General features: G+C 27.1%; 1 protein-coding gene across 1 annotated transcript in view; it reads left to right on the top strand.

Moving 5' to 3' along the window:
* The first annotated feature begins 3,329 nt into the window (after window positions 1–3,329).
* IKKbeta (inhibitor of nuclear factor kappa B kinase subunit beta) overlaps window positions 3,330–15,396 on the top strand; it is a 45,409-nt gene continuing 33,342 nt past the window's right edge. Inside the window, exons 1-7 of the mRNA XM_071177858.2 lie at window positions 3,330–3,854; window positions 7,561–7,696; window positions 8,621–8,842; window positions 9,718–9,876; window positions 11,563–11,652; window positions 12,611–12,735; window positions 14,078–14,185. Of these exons, the coding sequence (XP_071033959.2) occupies window positions 7,598–7,696; window positions 8,621–8,842; window positions 9,718–9,876; window positions 11,563–11,652; window positions 12,611–12,735; window positions 14,078–14,185 (803 nt within the window). The 5' untranslated portion in view covers window positions 3,330–3,854; window positions 7,561–7,597. The remainder of the gene's footprint in view (window positions 3,855–7,560; window positions 7,697–8,620; window positions 8,843–9,717; window positions 9,877–11,562; window positions 11,653–12,610; window positions 12,736–14,077; window positions 14,186–15,396) is intronic.

Here is a 15,396-nt window from a genome sequence, read left to right as displayed (position 1 = left end):
CTGTCTTAAAGATAGAGTAGTCTTAAGTAAAAACAAACACAAGCTTTATTTTAAATTTTTTTAAAATTAAAAATGACTTAGATTTCTTAAAAATAGTAATAAAACTGTTACAAAATATTCTACATACAGTACAAATTAAAAAAAAAAAAAAAAAAAAAAATATCCACTTAAAAAAACATTTTTAAAATTATTTGTCGAAAAAAAATGTGCGTTTTAAACATTGTTAGGCTTTTGCTAATTACTTATTTAAAATAATAAAATTGTATTGACTAATGGTCAAACGGTTTTAATGTAAAAATACATGTAAGTTTCTTTATTTCTTTATTATTATTTTCCTATTTGAAAATGAAATAAGACTAATTTAAAAGTTTAAAAATAATACTGACTATCTAACAAATTATTAAGCGAACACGTATTGAAGGAATTTTTTAAAAAATAAAAAAAAAATATTCTATATTTAAGAGCACGATTGTCAAATTATTGAAAAGCGTTAACCTTTTTATTTAATTTAAAAAAATTTAGTAATTTTAACTAACAGCCAAATTAAAAAAAAAGAAAAAAAAACGCAAACTCTGTTTTAATTTCCTCAAAAATAAAAGTAAACTAATTAAATGTAGGCTTTGTTTTAATTTTTTTTTAAACTAAAAGCGACTGAAGATTTATTGGTTTAAAAACTAATCGAATTCTATCAAATTATTATATTTGCGTGAATTAAATAAATTTTAAAAAAAAAACTTTTGATCACAAAGTTATAAATTATTTAAATACAAAATATATAAAATATTAAATTGTATCACTTTTAAAAAGATCAATAAAGAATCTTTTTTTTTAATTCATGATTTCTTTTCTTTAATATATTAAGTTCAGAACGAAAATTTAAGATAACAGCAATTGCGCAACGATCGCCAAGTAACAGTAGGTCTACTGAAAATCCTCGCACGTTAAACCGCCAGCATCGTCTTAATTCAGATTCCTGATGCTTCGCCTAGAACAGAGGTCGCCAAAGTGGTCTATATAGACCCCCAGGGGTCTATTTAACCAAAGCGGGGGTCGATCTGAGACAGGGGGGCGATTGGGGGTCGATCCGAATCGGAAGGGTCAATTGTGGATCGAAAAAAAAACAGTTCTCAATACGCAAATCACACATACCTAATTAAGTATGTGAAATTTGTGATTTTTTTTTATAATTGACTCAATATCAGTTTCTTTATAAAACATAAATTAATAAACGTATATTTATTGGGGTGAAACAAGTATTTACGTACCACCGCTCAGTGGCACGAACTCAGCGCAGTTTATAAGTCATATGCATATGTGCGCTTGTCCAAATGTCACGTGTGACGAGCATTGACGTTACAAATGCAGATATCATACGCAGTTTCAGCTATCTTTGCAAACTGTGTTGAATATTTGCAGTGTCATTATTAAAGCTTTTACAGTTTTGGATAATTAGTTATTGTTTCGATAAAACCATTCGTTTGGTTTAGATATCAATTTTAATTATCAATGCACAAAAAAAGGTAAGCATTAATAATATGGATTAGTACAGCCCGCGACAAAACTATAGCACACTTTGTATTTTTTTACAAAAATTACAAAATTGACCAATTTTGACGAAAATTAAAATTGACCAATTTTGAACCCAATATAGCGAACCTTGCAAAAAAAACACCAGGCACACCCATCTCATTGATGAAGAAGCAGTAAATCTTTAGTTACTTTACTTATTATATCTACTTATGCATAACTACTTATTATTTAATAATAAGGTATTTAAATTTCAATATTAATATATTTTTCATGAAACTATTGTTACACAATGTACTATTACTTTAATAAATGTTTAAAATCATAAAATAAATGTACAAACACAGTATCTAATTGAGTTTTATTTTAATTAACAGAAAATTACTTTTGTGGGGGTCGATGGAGATTTCGAAAAATTATATAGGGGTTGATGATCAAAAAAGTTTGGCGACCCCTATGCTAAACAATCTGTTGAAAACCTAAACTGAAAATTAATCTTAAAGACAATGAAACTTTGCATATAAAAGATTTCATAGTGTCCTTTTTAATTTTTTATCGTTTTCATGTTTACAAAAGTCAAATTAATATCTCGAAATCAAATCAACTTATTTTTGCAATGAATTATGTTGGTTCAGGGTTGAAATTCGGTATTTATGGTTTTCATTAAAATGAAAATTCTAATATTATAAAGAAAGCTGTTGTAAAAAAGAAAAGAACATGCCAATCCAGCTCTTTAGAAACAATGAAGAAAGTTATAAAAATAACAATTATGAATAATTATTTTATAAATTTTTTTCTACATTTTTTTACTTGCAATTAATTATTAAAAAGCATTTGAAAAGGCTTATGCCTGTATATTAATTCTTCGTAATGTGCACACTGATAATTTTACGATTAAATTCCCTAAATTTTAACATTACAAATCGCTTGAAAACTGTACTAAAGAATCTTGCTTTAAACTGTCTTAAAATTGTAACTTATTTTAATTATGAGCTGCAGTACTGCCTGCGTGACTAGGCTATAACCTCAGTCCTATTGAGCTAGGTTACAATTTGTTACAAAGCCATGTGGCAGAGATTAATGCACCGCTTGTAAACTCTACCTTAACGAGGTCCCGCAGTGGACTGATCGTTAAGACACGGTTCTCATCAGATCACCGAAGTCAAGCATCACTGACTGCGGTCAGTGTGCGGGTGGGTGACCCACTTGGATCAGTCTGCGTAGGGACCGAGGGTGTGCGGTATTGGTCCTCGTTAAACTGTGCTACCGTAAAGTGCTCGACTTCGCGAGCAGGTCGTTGGGCTACTGAAGCAGGGGTGCCATCCCCTCTGCAGAGGATCAAAATTGTGATGTCATGTCTTCGGATCATCCTCAGGGATGTTTCCCAGACCGTCGCCAATAGCCCATTGTGCAGCTGTAGTGCGACGTAAATCAGCAACAACAACCTTAACGATAGGTCTCGCAGTGGACTCATCGTAAAGACATGGTTCTCAGTAGAACACCGAAGTCAAGCATCACTGACTGCGGTCAGCAAGCAGGTGGCGGACCACTTAGATCAGCCTGCGTAGGGACCGAGAGTGCGCGGTATCGATCCTCGTTAAACTGTTCTACCGTAAAGTGCTTGACTTCGTGAGCAGGTTGTCGGGCTACCAAAGCAGAGGAGCCATTCATTCCCTCTGCAGAGGATCAAAATTGTGAAGGTATGTCTTCGGATCTTCCTCGGATATGTTTACCCCACACCTTCCTTAAAGATAGCTATAAAGTTTTTAAATTTCCCAAAGCTAATGGCAACAATAGCTTTCATTGCATCATATTATTCCAAATACAACCCAGTTTTGCATTGGTCGTGATCGTTCGTGAATAGTCGAAATAAAAAATTTTTCGAATTCATTTATAGAAACGCATCAAACTCAAAAGTTGAAAAGATGTAGTGCTGCTCTTTATTTCTTCCATTTACGGTGCACCCCATATTGTTGATATTTTGTATTTGACGTCGGATGCATGGATCCTAAAGCGGATACTCTAGACTCCATGGTCGGATGCTAAATAGCGGAAGAATTTGTTCAAACCAATTTATATATTATTGTTTTTTCCATTATTATTAAGTAAAAATGGTTTAAACTTACGTTGCATTTTGTTATAAATGCAAACTTCTTTAAAATTGTTTTGTTTTTGTTTATCAATTTATTATGTAAAAAAAGTTTTCAACAAGTTTCAGTTTGCGATAATTTTGTGAACTATGCAAAATAAATCATATTAAGAACTTTAATTGATTCTTTGACACATGATTACATTTGATAATCATTTCTTACAAAACATTTTATCAAGTAAGTTACTTTTAAAATTCTAGCAAATAGAAAAAGTTTTGTGACTTATTTTATTTGCTAGCTTTAGGGTACAGTAATTATTAATTTGCATTAAATATTACTTACCACCATATTATTTTCCTTTTTGATTGTTAAGCCGTGTATATTTTTTCTTTTTTAATAAGTTTTAAAAAGACCTGTTTATGTTAATCTTACACATCAGCAGTTTTTTTTAAATTTATTTTTTTTAAATAAATTTAGACCAGGGTTGGCAAGGTTTAGGACAGAATGGATTAATCCACTGTTTAAACCCTGGTTTAAACCGTCCTGTCCAAAACCCCTTGTACTCAAATTATGTCACAATTTTATCTGAACAATATTTAAGAGGTAAAATAAACATAGAACTAATAACATATTGATAATTAAATCTACTACACAATATTTGTTTTTAAAGGTATAATGTTTTATTAATATTGTTTGACTCTTCAATTTAGACTTTAAACAAAGCAAAATTAATCAGTAATCAAGTTCACTTGGTCCTCTCATTCAATAGTACATAACTGAAGTTGAACCTTGCCATACAGGTTAAGCTATAAGGGACTAAGTGCTTGGTTAGTCATAAACAGGTTTATTTACCTATAGTACTATTCAAGAATACTGTTATTTCATTCATGTTCAATTTTTTTTAGCATAGTGGTGATACATCACCAGTGTCAGTAACTGAAACTGATGTTATGCCCTTCAAAACTGTTAATACATTTTTCAGTTATTTTGTATTTTCAATTTAAACTAATATATTTATATTTAAAAGCAATTTTTTTAAAAATAAATGTCTTTTTTATCATCTTGTGATGCAGAAATTAGAAAAAATTTTAAAAAAATATTGTGAAAAATAAAAGATTAATTTTTAAACAAATTTAGTATTTTTTTAATAAAAAAATATTTTTTAATATTGCATTATTTATCCTTATGCAAAAGTATTATTTATCAGTATTAAAAGCATATTTATATTTAAGGGATTAGGTATTCACTTTTGTTGTTCAATGAATTATGGAGGTTCAAAAATTATAAACCTTTTCCTATTATATTATATTATTTTCTTTTGATAAGTTAAAGTAAATTGTATAAAAAATATCAAATATTTATTGATACATGCAGGGCCGGTATAACCTATAGGCACACTAGGCACGTGCCTAGGGCCTAAGAAATTCAGGGGCCTACGAAAAATTTAGGAGAAAAAAAATTTTCGACAAAAATAATTTAGCTTTAAAAACAAGTGTATTTTTGCACAAAATTATGAAGATACAGATAAAAATATAATATTTTTCGGTAATAAATTATTTTGCAGAATCTTATGATCTAATATATGACTTTTTTGCTATTTTTGGATTCAACGAAATCTTGTATTATGCTGTCGAATTCCAAACTACGCAAAATGTCGTATTCAATAGACATATTGTAAATTAATGTAATTTGTAAATTAAAATCCATATTAATGAAAATGTAAAAAAAAATACGCAAGAAAATTATAGCATATATTTTGAAAAGAAGGGGAGGTGTGGGGGAAGGAGAGGAGGGCCCAAAAACGGCTATGCCTAGGGCCTACGAAAGGTATAATCCGGCTCTGGATACATGTAATTATTATGTGTACAATGGTTACACCTATAGAATTTTTACGTTGAAGGTTTGGACAGTTTTACCTAGTTTAGGACAGTTTTACCCAGTTTAAGACAGTAAAACCCACGTGTCCTGTCCAAAACCAGTTAAGGACGTCCAAAACCCCAACCCTGATTTAGATCAAAGCACTTTGTACACGGTCTCAGAATATTTCCATATTTGTCGTGTTAAATTCAATCGTCAAGGTGCCAAATGGATTTTGAACTTGAAATTTTTAAGAACTATGTATATATATCGAGTTTGTCCACTTTTGCATTTTTCTAGTTTTTTTCTTTAAATTTTTGAACCACTACATATATTTTTTTTAAATAAATTTTTGAAAGTTGACAAACCTTTTCAGTGTTTTCACTACAGCGCGAGAATCTCGCATATTTTTTTCTTTTCTCGCATTAAAAAATGATTACCACAAAAAGTTTGCGCATTCTATAAATCAATTTCTAAAGTCGCGAATTTCTCGCATTTTGGAAAAAGCTTCGAATTACGCCATTTAGAATAAAATTCTTCTCACTTTTCTTCCTGGATCTTTCATTATTTTCAACATATGCCCCATTATCTAGCTTCCCTATTTACCAGTATTGTTCAGAACCTTTTTGAACAACAGAACGCAACCCCTCCGATCCACGAAACCCCTTTCAGAACAAATTTCTCTGCAACCACGTGTTTACCGTAGGTAAGGTTTTTTCATGTAAGACGTTCAAATTTTTTATGCACTAATGTAAGATGGACAAATACCTAGTAAAGGCAAAATCTTCTATGATGATGCAGCGAAAATATTTAATGCTTTAAAATATAGAAGATGTTAAAAATGTATTATTATAAAAGAAATTATTTTTTTTAAAAGTCTATTAGTGTTTTTGGGGTTGTTAGAAATCTCACTTAACTTTCTGAAATCTCACCCTGTTTTTGAGAAAGGGGGAGAAATTCTCACCCATTTTTTTTCTATGATGAAAACACTGAGCATTTTGACAATTGTAATTGGTTTAGACAGGCATCGACATTGGGATATTCCTCAGAAACTTACGATAATCACTTATATTAGTGATCAAATTTTTTTAAAATTATTATCTTATTAAGATTATCTTTAAAAGATTTTTCAAGCTCTTCTCCCCATATTTATACAAAATAATTTGTAGTAAAACAACATAATTGAAAAACAATGTCTTAAAAATTTACTTATATTGTATTTTTTGTTTTTGTTTGTAACTCAGTTAGAGAACATCATGAAGTTTTAAATTTTTGCATTTGTAATTTATTATTTAAATAAGTATAAATTAAGGCAAAAAATTGGACATACTATAGTGTCGGTGGTATAAATACAGAGGAAGGTTCTTGATTTTAAAATTGAGACCATAATTTGTCCGTTTTGTGCCATGTTGTTTTGTTTTATTCATAATTGATAAATGTTTAATGACAACTAGGGATGTAATGAACATTCGGCCCTTTTGCTGAATATTTCCCAAAGTATTATTTGAAAAATTATTTTTCAATAAAGTTTTATTAAGAAAATTTAATAGCTTTAATGAAGAATATCTTATTTTTTACTATACCTTATTATAAATTGTTTTGGCACATGTTTGTTAAGTTCTAAAACTTGTTAAATTATGTTCTGAAAGACAAATGGAAAAGCAAAATTTGAAAGATTTAAACTTGATTACTTTGTAGAACCATGAGTTTTTCAATGCTGATTTATTCTTTTTTTAATTTTATTAAGGAAAGTCAACTTCATAATTTTTTTCATTAATTTATATTTTAAAAATTGAGAACTTTTTCCATTGCTTTGTTTATTTCTTTTGTTTGTTTGTTTGTGTATTTCAGTTTTCACTAAAACGAAGCCTGTTATAGGAGGGTTTCTTATATACTTTATTCTTTTATTGTCAGTTTTTTCTGGTATAGTAAAGAACATAACTAGTAACATAGAATACAGTGATTCTCAACATTAAAGTTATATTTCAGAACTAAGAATAATTTATTTCCTCTTTTGCTTTATTTACTAATTTTTCTCTTTATCTAAAAATATTTTCTTATATTTAAAAGTAACTTTTGTTTTCAGTATAAAAGAGACATTTTGCAATTACCAACGAACTCAAATGGCCACTAGTCAATATGCAGAAGAAGTAGGTTGTTGGAAGCGGGAAAATGTTTTGGGAACTGGAGGATTTGGATACGTGGTGCTATGGCGAAATAAGGTAGGCTTACTTTATATTTTATGTTATTATTTTAGTTTTTAGTATATATATTTATGTATTATTAATTTTAAATTTTTTCTCTTAAAATAATAAATTTAATTTATTGTCTTTTCAAATTGTGTTTCACAAACCTACAAAATAGGTGCATATTGACAGTTTTATGTAATAAACTTGCAGCATTAATGTCACTTACAGAAACTTTCTCAGGGATTGCCTCAAAGTGAAATATTTATTAAAATATTTCAAGAATTGTAGAATTGTATAAAAATATTATTTTTGATTTATACTTCCTAAATTTTTGCAAATAATTCAATTGTATTTTTAATGCTTTAGACCAATATAAAATGTAAATTTTTAATAACACTTAAGTTTTAAAAAAGATCATAAAAACCATGTTAATAAAAAATTATTGAAATAAAGTATGGTAAGAATACAAAAAAAAAAAAGTGTGTTCTACTTTTTTTTATTTTTTTCTTCTAATTTTGAATTAAATATTTTTTATCATTTTGAATTAATATTGTTATTTTTAGAAAGTTATTGCAGGTAATTATTTGATTTGCATAAAATTAAATTTAGAATGTAACTTTCGCACTCAGGCCATAGAAGATTCAGCAAGGCAGTAATCTATTTATTATTTCCATTATCACTCATTAATCGAATACCTACTTTAGTATGTTAGGCAATTATTACCCTACTTTTTATTACCACAATACAAATAAGTACCTATTACCACAATTAATTAAATATCACAGTTGTCAATAATAATTTGTCGATCTTTTTAAAATTCCTCTGACTTTAGATACAGATTATTAAATTTGACTCTACTTTGTTATAGCATTGTTAATTATAAACTTTTTACATACTAAGCTGAATTTTAATATTATATCTCTATTAATAAAGAAATAAGATAATATTTTTTCATAGGAAACGAATGACACAATTGCATTAAAAGAATGTCGTTGGGGTCATGATCCTGCTATGACACCAAAGCATAGAAATCGTTGGAAGTTAGAAGTAGATATGATGTCCCGTCTGGATCATCCCAATGTTGTCACTGCAATACCTGTACCTCCTGAGCTTGATGTGCCTCCTACTGAATTACCATTACTAGCCATGGAGTATTGTAGCAATGGGGATCTTCGTAAGGTGCAATTTTTGTGAAGATCTTACTTAGCTTTGCTCTATTGAAATTTGTCATCTTATTTGCCTAACTGATTCTTTTTTGTTTCAGTACTTATGATACCATACTGCAGTAGAAATGCTTTCTGGCAAATTCTGTTTTGTCTACATGAGCAGTTTAAAATTTTATGTATAGAAAAAAGTGGGCTTAGGTTAACTGAGAGTAAACAATAAAGTTTCAAATGTTGAAAAAAGTTTTCAGTTTTCCAAAATGCGAAGAAATTATGGCTGGATTACCCATTAAAGATGTATTCTTAAAATAATTTATTTGCATTTTGCTATTTTCTAAGGTAAGAAGAAAAAATCAGCATTTGACACTTTATGCGGTTTTCTCTAGTTTTTTCCTGAGTTCTGTTTCCTATATTTTAACTTACCAATGGGGGTAAAAAAAAATCTATGAAAATTTTTCCCTTGGTATAGCGTCTTCTTAACTTCTTTTTTTTAAATTTTCCGATAAATTTTGTATAATTTATTATTATAGATGTAATCATTATTATTTCATCCAGTTATTTTCATTTTAACGTATAAAATTTTATAATCCTCTAAAATGTAAAAAGTCAGTTTTGTTTTCATTTTGTTTTGTATTGTTTTAAAATTTTGGTTTAATTTCTTTTTTTTTATCAATTTTTTATTTAAGGGTGACAAAGTATCTTATTTTTTTATGCTAGTAAAGCTTACTGATTTATTTCATAAAAAACTATGTAAATGAATAACTTACTACTTTACTTCTTTGTTTATATTAACCATTGCTTATAAGTTTATAGTTTATATTGAAACTAATTCTGTACAATTTATTTTTTGTTTTAATACTTATATAAAAAATTTCTTTTTTTTTCTTCCAGTTATTGAGTAAACCAGAAAACTGCTGTGGCTTGAAAGAAAAGCATGTAAGGCTTATAATGAGGCATGTCTCTTCAGCCATTAATTACTTGCATTCCATGAGAATCATCCACCGGGATTTAAAACCAGAAAATATTGTTATACAAAGCCAAAATGAAAATGTATGCTTTTTCCATCACATATGCATTTTATATTCTATATGTATGAAAGAGTCTTATATGATATCAAAGTTAGCTATAACTAATAATCACACTTTTCTAGTAAATAGCAAATTATACAAATTCACAGACATTGCTAATTAGTAGAATGCTAATTATTTGAGATAATTTTACTACATCATCAAAATATCCTTTCTTAATTATTTTTTAGTATGTAATGAATCTAATAATGTTGTTCTAAATAAGCTAAGTTATCCTACTATTTTTTATTTTAATGTGTAAAACATGGCTGAAATGCTTAATTACTTTTATTACATGCATTAAAATTTGTTTAGACCTAATTATCTATACGATTAAGCTTCGAGAAAAAGGTTCCTGTGAAGGTATAGGCCAGGGGTGGCCAATCTCCTTGATAATCGAGCCATTTTTCAAAATTTGAAATTTTTCGCGAGCCGCAATTAAATCTGTATTTAAAAGGTATGCAAAAAAGGTATTAAAAAAATAAGTACAAAATATGTGTATTGAATTTAAATATTAAAAATTAAACACATTTATTTTACTTCTCTTGATAATTCTTTAAAATTTGGTGAATAATTGGTGACAGCACTTCTCACTAATTCTTTGAGATGCTGGTTAGTTTATACTGATCGGTGTTTGGATTTCACGAATTTTAAAGTGTAATAAAATGATTCACGTTGTTCCGAATATTGGTTGATAAAAGTACGTTGTTCCGAATATTGAAATAATTCGACAGGCAGCCTATTTTAATTCAGGATATTTCGATTCAGGTACAAATTTCCAAAATTCAGTAATCGAATTCTAATTCTCCAGACGCTTTTTGTGTCATAATTATATTAGAAATGGAAAACTCACCTTGAATTGAGCAACGTTGCACTTAGTCTTTCATATTTGTTCTCAGTAATTTAAAAGACATTTTGAAACACATACGGAATGATAATAATTTTTTAAAATATAATAGCACAAAAATGAAAAAGGAACTCGGGTACATTTATCAAGAGCCACAAATAATCCTTCAAAGAGCTGCATGTGGCTCGCAAGCCGCAAGTTGCCCACCCCTGGTATAGGCTAATATGTGGATAACCTTTTGTGTGCCATGGATTAAGTCCTCATTTTAAACTTTTTTTCAAAAAGATTTTTTTTTTTATGATGACAATTTAAAACTTATTAGATTAAAACTTTTTCACTTAAATTGTTTCGAATTCCACTGATACTCAGCATAATAATTTTTTATTTCTTAACTAATGAATATGATTTACTTGCGAACTTAAAAAAAGTTATATCATTGTTATATTCCTTTTTTAATGTAACATTTGAATATCTCCTTACAAAATTTCTTTATCTTTTGTTAATTGTTTTATTTCCCCTTTCTTATTTATTTCATTGATAGTAATTTGATTGCCTATTTCAAATCTCTCTCTTTTTTTTTTTTTACTCTAAAATCAAGCTATTTATTTAAAATGTAACAAGATATTAAAATGTTTAATTTTTCAGCATTATTTTCCAAATTGTGACAAAGATTGTAAGATAAGAAACTAAAACACCTTTGAACATAAACTGAAATGAGTTACAATAATATTTAACTACAACATTACTACAAGATTTGAATATTATGCTCTCTTGATTTAATTCATGATTTTTGAATCTGTTTTTTTTTCACAATATTTTTAGGTAGTATATAAGCTCATTGATTTAGGATATGCTAAAGAGCTTGATCAGGGTAGTCTTTGCACTTCCTTTGTTGGCACTCTTCAATATTTAGTAAGTATTTTGGTAAATTGTTTTGTAAAAATAACAATTTTTTTACATCTGTTTCTAAGCTTATTTTACATAATTTATTTCTTAATTATCAATGATATGAGTATAAAGATACTTTTACCTATAATTCATTACTGTTTTTTTTCCTTCTTTATATTAATTTATATATTATAAATAGATATTATCCCTTAAGCAAAAAAAAAATTATATTCGTTACATATTACATGTCATATTGTTAAACTTCTGTGATAAAATATGTCAAAACATTTATTATTTAAAAACTACTGTGAATTAGTATAGAGCTTAACTGTTAGTGCTAAAAATAGCTATTGTAAATTTTGGTCTAAAAGTTGATTTGCAATGAAAGCTGGTTGTGTCAAATCAGATACTAGTTATTCCACCCTAAAAAAAAATTATAAATAAAATTACACTTATTTTAAGAAGTTTATCAGTATAGATAAATACACAATTAGGAGACTAGAAACAATTATAATTATATACTAGAGGTAAAACTCTTTATATCATACATATTCTTAAATGGTACTATAGATTTGAAATATTTAAACCATGTCTGTGTTGATTTTAGACACTATGTATCCAACATCATTGTTAACGTTTAATATATGATTTACTTAAACATCATGTTATAAAATATTTAAGTTATTTGTTTTGATTGTTCAAAATTAATATTTGTTTGTAATTTTCAAGTAACTGTTTTTTATTGAGGAAAAGATAGGGAATTTCTTTTCTAAGTATTTGTGGCCCTCTTGTGTTATATACATCTTTAATTTACTAAATGTATCGATACTTTTAAAAATTTATCGTAATCACTTAAAATGTTGTTTAATAAAATATTCAATCCTGTTCTTCATTTTTTAATAGTTTTAGTTAATTTAATTATATTTAAAATTTCATTAGAAAGTTTTTTAAAGTAATTTTCTTTTTTTAAATACATTTTCAGGCACCTGAATTGTTCATGTCTCAGAAATATTCTTGCACGGTAGATTATTGGAGTCTAGGTCTTGTAGCACATGAAGTTATTACAGGATCTCGTCCATTTCTTCCAGATAAATCTCCTGCTGAATGGTACTGTTTATGCTATTTTTACTATTAAATATTAATTTTAAGAACTGAAAAAAATAAAGTTTTTACTATTTTTTCAATCAACTGCAGTTAATGAAATTAATAAATTTTTGTTGTGGTATTTTTACTTATAATCTTGGTATTTTTAATTATGTACTTGTAGTTTTTCTCTTTTTCATGAATTGCAAAGTTCATTTAAAAGTTATCAGTAGTCTTCAATTAAATTTTATATGTGTAGAATAAAAAATTGAAAAGTAAACATTTTATAGAGTTTTTCTTTATCAAGTTTTGCTTTTTAGAAAAATCATTATTACTATTTATGTTTATAAAAATTTGTTATTCGAATAGTTCAATCCATTGTACTATAATTTATTATTATATCTAACATTGTGTAAATTTGAGTAAAAAAACATTTTTTAATAATTTCAAAACACAAATTGTGTCCTATGTTTACATATTGAATAAAATGCTATAACACCTTATAAAAAAAAACCCTTGTTTTCTGCAAATAAGGTCTAGAATTATGTTTAAATTTCATATAATCAGAATAAGTCTGTTTTTTTCCCTTCTTAAATTGAGTATTAAAAATATTATTATTGTTATTTTTTTGTGCATAAGTTTGCATTTTTCATAGTTTTAAATATTTGAGTCTATATTTAGGGAATGGGAATTTTTTTTAATTTCTAAATATTTCAAACTTAATCTAATTTGTCTTATATCCTTATTTTTAATTTTTGGAAATCATTATTCACTCATTTATGCATAAATATGCATATATCTATTACTTTTTACCTCATATATTTGTGCCAGTTTGCACCATATTCTTCTAAAAATGGCTTCTGTATATGATAAATAAGTTAAATATAAATAGTATAAATTGCTAGGTAAATTGGCTACTAAACGAACTGTTTTTGAACTCCATCTTTCATTGTGTAACATCTAACGATAAAAAATGGCATTCTTAATAAATAGTGTTCAAACTTACTAGGTAACCTACTTAGTTATTCAATGCATTATATTTTCATCAAGTGTCAGAACAAAGAAACTGATAGAAAAATTCAGAAGTTTCGCCGAGTTTTTCCTTTTCAATTTTATTAAAGTATTTTTTAATGTAGTGCACAATTTTTGTTAAAGCTATCCTTAAAGTTAAGCTATATTTCAAGATAGTGGTATATATGTTCTCATAATTGTTTTCTTTGAGACAACTTGCTCACTCAAACTTTATGTTTAGAATTGTATATTTTATGTATTTATTTTATTTTTGTTATTGCATATTTAAACATTCTTTTTATTTAAAAATATTTGGTGTATTTTTAATTCTTAAATTGTGTAATTTATATTTCAGGATTCCCATTATTCGACAAAAGAATTTTGATCAGATTCGTGCTTATTTAGATGAAGATAAAAACATTGTATTTTCTTCTGAAATAGCACCGTGCTATTATATCTCCGAGTAAATATTATTAATTACTCAATTATTTTTCCTTATTTATTAATTTTGTGGATTAAATATTAAATAAAGTGTATTTGTTTTGCATTATAGTTTAGGATAATAAAATTCTTATTTGTAGCTGAAATATACATAAAATAATATTTCAACTTGATAAATTTTTGTTCCATATTTATTATCATTGAAAAAGAAGGTACCACATGCATTTTCAATTCAAAAAACGCAATAATTTGTGTTCTTGATGATTTATGTATTTTTGATTAATATTTATGTACATCTACATAAGTTTTAAATTGAATAATTAAAAATTTAATGCCTCATTATAATCCTTTGGTTCTGAAATTAGCTATTTCTTCACAAAGCTTGAAAAAAATGGTTAGCTTTAGCTAAGACTCGTGCTATGTCGCAATACATTTTATGGATTAGTTCAATTAGTACGTCTTCATGAATTTTATGAATATTCAGTTTTTTATTAGCTTGACATTTGTATCAAGATAAAAAAATTATAAATAAATAAAGACAGACAGGAAGGCAGAGTTCTGTTTTGTGGAAATAAAATGAAAATTCAGGTTTTCTGTAAAGATGTTGACGGTTTTGTCTCTATATTAAAAAAATCATAGGAACCACCAACGCTGTTTTGGGTGTTCTAATTAACATTGTATTTTTATTTTACTACGCAAAAAGTGTAAGACCTAAGCACTTTAAATTGTTATTGCGTATAGAAAATTGTACAAAAATTAAGATAGAATAAAAAAAATAAACATTCAATAATTAGTTCAAGAACTGTTAACTACTTCTTTTTGCAGATTTTTCCGCAATTTTTTTGCTTGACATTTTGCTTTGCTGCTCAAAATTTATCAGACTTAGAAACTAGAAATTACGAAAGGTATGCTGAAAAATGTACAAGGAGTTCCACAGAATAATAAAAAGCATATATGATTCAATTATTGTTTAAACTTGTAATTATATATATATGTAACATAAAAAGCTTCAATTAATCTTTTTATGTTAGTTTCTTCGTTATGAAACAACTCCTAATTTATTACTACTTAATTCTTCAAATCGAAGCACTTTATGATACTTTTAAGAAACCACATCCTGTTTCTAAATCTATTTTTAGCCAACTATACATAAATTTAAATAAAGATATTTTTTCCTTTTAAGCCTTGTGAGAATCGCGTGATATATTTAATTAACCAATAGTAATTTCTGAG

This window comes from Parasteatoda tepidariorum, chromosome 2, assembly GCF_982258835.1.
Source record: "Parasteatoda tepidariorum strain Cologne lab strain chromosome 2, Ptep-v5.0, whole genome shotgun sequence".
NCBI lineage: Eukaryota > Metazoa > Arthropoda > Arachnida > Araneae > Theridiidae > Parasteatoda > Parasteatoda tepidariorum.
This window is presented reverse-complemented; position numbering and strand designations above follow the sequence as displayed.